Raw genomic sequence first — 2704 nt, forward strand, 5'->3', positions numbered from 1 at the left:
CGCTTATCAAACAAACATGTTCATTTGGGAATCAAATACATTTCAAAATGAGAAAACAAACATAGAAAATTCACGATTGCTGAGCAAATTAATAAGAGAATCATAAATCTGATAACAAAAATTATACCCTTCTCATCCTTCTGTACGCCTTCTGCAGGTGACGCGTGATAACCTTCCACGTGATGATCATGCGACTGTTGTTGTTGTTGTTGTTGTTGTTGTTGTTGTTGTTGTTGCTGCTGATGATGATGATGATGTTGTTGTTGTTGCTGCTGCTGCGGTTGTTGTAACAGCTGTTGCTGCTGCAGTAACTGCTGCTGTTGCTGTTTACAAGTAGTATCAGAAATAATAGTTGCTTGATCAGTCATTACCAATCAACCGAACAAGTGATTAGTAGAAAAAAAATGAAATAATATGCTGCGGAACAGCTAAAAATGCACCATCCACTGGATGAATACTTTTTCAGATATGCGTCATTCCTGAAAATGGATCTGATCAATATAGTTTGATGAGAAATCACATATTTATTTTAGAATTGGGCAGAGAACTAATCGAGTTCCTCTATCAGGACCGCTCCAATCAATGTCATCCAATTCGATGTATCAGACAGAAAATAGTTGAAATAACAGGCCATTCAATGGTGAGATATCTTAAGACCAAAGAGGAACTGCTGGAAATGTTCAGTAAAGAAACATTCCCAAACCATGTGATCTTTTATGGAAAAAGCTAAACTGGTTTCAATATATACGACAATGACAACTATTCGGGCTAATTAATCAGCTAATCAACACAGTATATATTTGTGGGCATTTCATCATAAATAACGGGAGCTGAACTAAAGCGTGCAGAAGTAATCAACAATTTAGCAAATGAATAGTTTAGGGAGCGTTATACACGACGGTTAGCACCATTAGTCTCTTCTCAGATGGATATCAACAAGAAGCGAAGTTTGACATAGAACGACATCATATTAAAAACATTCTCTACAAAAAATCACGTCGCATCGCAGTAAAAAAACGTACTGTACATAAAACTGAATCATACTGATCTCACTAAATGGATGTTACAGAAATATTCCCAAATATATTTGTGATGAGTTTGTATTTCGCTTTCAAAAAAAAGAAATACAGTAATCTGGTAAGTTGAAATAAAATCAACATGTGTCATCAAAAATTAGCATGCTTATAATAAAGCTTTCCTGACAATTCATCATCTTTAATTGGTTGTTTCCTGAAATAATTCGATGGTGTTTGTTAATTTTCGGAAAGGACAAACATTCGTATTCTAAAATGATAAATGCTAACAAAACAGAATTTAATATAACTAAATATATATACAATAACCAATTATTCCACTAAAATTTTATGAGATTTAAAGGTAACAGTAGGAAGAATCATCCATAGTCTTATTGGATCGCCGACCCAACACCACTCACTTGGCCAACACCTTCAACTTGGCTAACAATAACGCTACTGCGAGCACAGGGATAAAAAACGACGACAATTTCAGAATCAATAATTGCTATTTGCAAGTCAGGTGTATCTGGCATTCAGCCAAGCTGAACCATTCCTTCACTACGATGTCATTTGTTGCAATGGTTACGGTATCATCCCGTTATTGCAGCTCTGCAACATTGATTCTAACTTTCGCATTCAATATCTCCGTCGGTGATAGAGGTTCGGGATGTATTAAATTAGCGAGTGACGATGATATCCTATGGTAGATCGTATATTCGAGGTCAAAGAGTTCTGTACTCTTTATTTAATACCAATAGAAATTAGTTTTTCTTAACAGTATTCTATCTGTATAACGAAAATAATGGTGTCATCTTACCGTCCAGACCACGTAAATTCCGTCATTTCGTTACTTGAAGTTATTTGAAATATATATTCAATTATTCTGTGTTGAATTCACATATTGAAATTTTTTTCACTACTGATTACAGTATTTCCAGAACGTCATTTAAGAAATTCAGAGGAAAAGGTAAAAAATTAGGTATTATTCGAGAAATAGCCTCGGTGCATTCTAATCAGATTTCTTAAAATGAAAAGACGGAGAAAAAAGAACTGTAATTGACATAGAAACTGTACTTTGACGAAGGATTTTCGTATTGGCGATATAACACTTTTATTTATGTCAGAACGATGATATCTTTAAGATTGTTTACAACGTTAGTTCCACTGATGGACATACAAGGTGGTTGATGACCGGGGTATGGGCAATGATTATCTTATGGTCATTTCCCCAGTCAACCAACCATTCATTCCTTTCTTGCTGCTGTTTCCTTTTTTTCTGTCATTTCTTCGCTCTCACCTCTCTGTATTTGTTCTTTCCTCATTTATCATCTATCATTTACTCCTTCTATAAATAACAAAATGACAGTATACTCTTTCATTCACTGTACCTATTATCTAATTCATTATTTTAATTTAAAATATTATTGCTTCCGATCTTCCGTCGTCATTTTGTCTTTTTTAGGAAAATTAAGAAAGATGAATTTTTAACTTGAAAACTGTCACGGTTTTTTTTTCAATATAGATCATATATAAGTTCACATTTTCCGGGAAGATTGCTGAAAAATATTGCCAAAATTAAATGTTCCGTTCTTATATGTTTCAATAATTTGACTTAATAATTGGTTGTTCTGTCATGCCGATTAATTAAAACATATGGGCTAGTGTCACTTTTTCATAATGTAATTGTT

The 2704-nt window shown here is 33.8% G+C and overlaps 1 protein-coding gene across 1 annotated transcript in view; it reads right to left on the minus strand.

Annotated features, from left to right (window-relative positions):
- LOAG_17575 (hypothetical protein) overlaps positions 1–489 on the minus strand; it is a 9360-nt gene extending 8871 nt beyond the window's left edge. The window contains exon 1 of the mRNA XM_020450235.1: positions 75–489. Coding sequence (XP_020306114.1) covers positions 75–368 — 294 coding nt within the window. The 5' untranslated portion in view covers positions 369–489. The remainder of the gene's footprint in view (positions 1–74) is intronic.
- Positions 490–2704: the final 2215 nt, after the last annotated feature.

Source organism: Loa loa, assembly GCF_000183805.2.
Source record: "Loa loa unplaced genomic scaffold supercont3.96, whole genome shotgun sequence".
In the NCBI taxonomy this organism is placed as follows: domain Eukaryota; kingdom Metazoa; phylum Nematoda; class Chromadorea; order Rhabditida; family Onchocercidae; genus Loa; species Loa loa.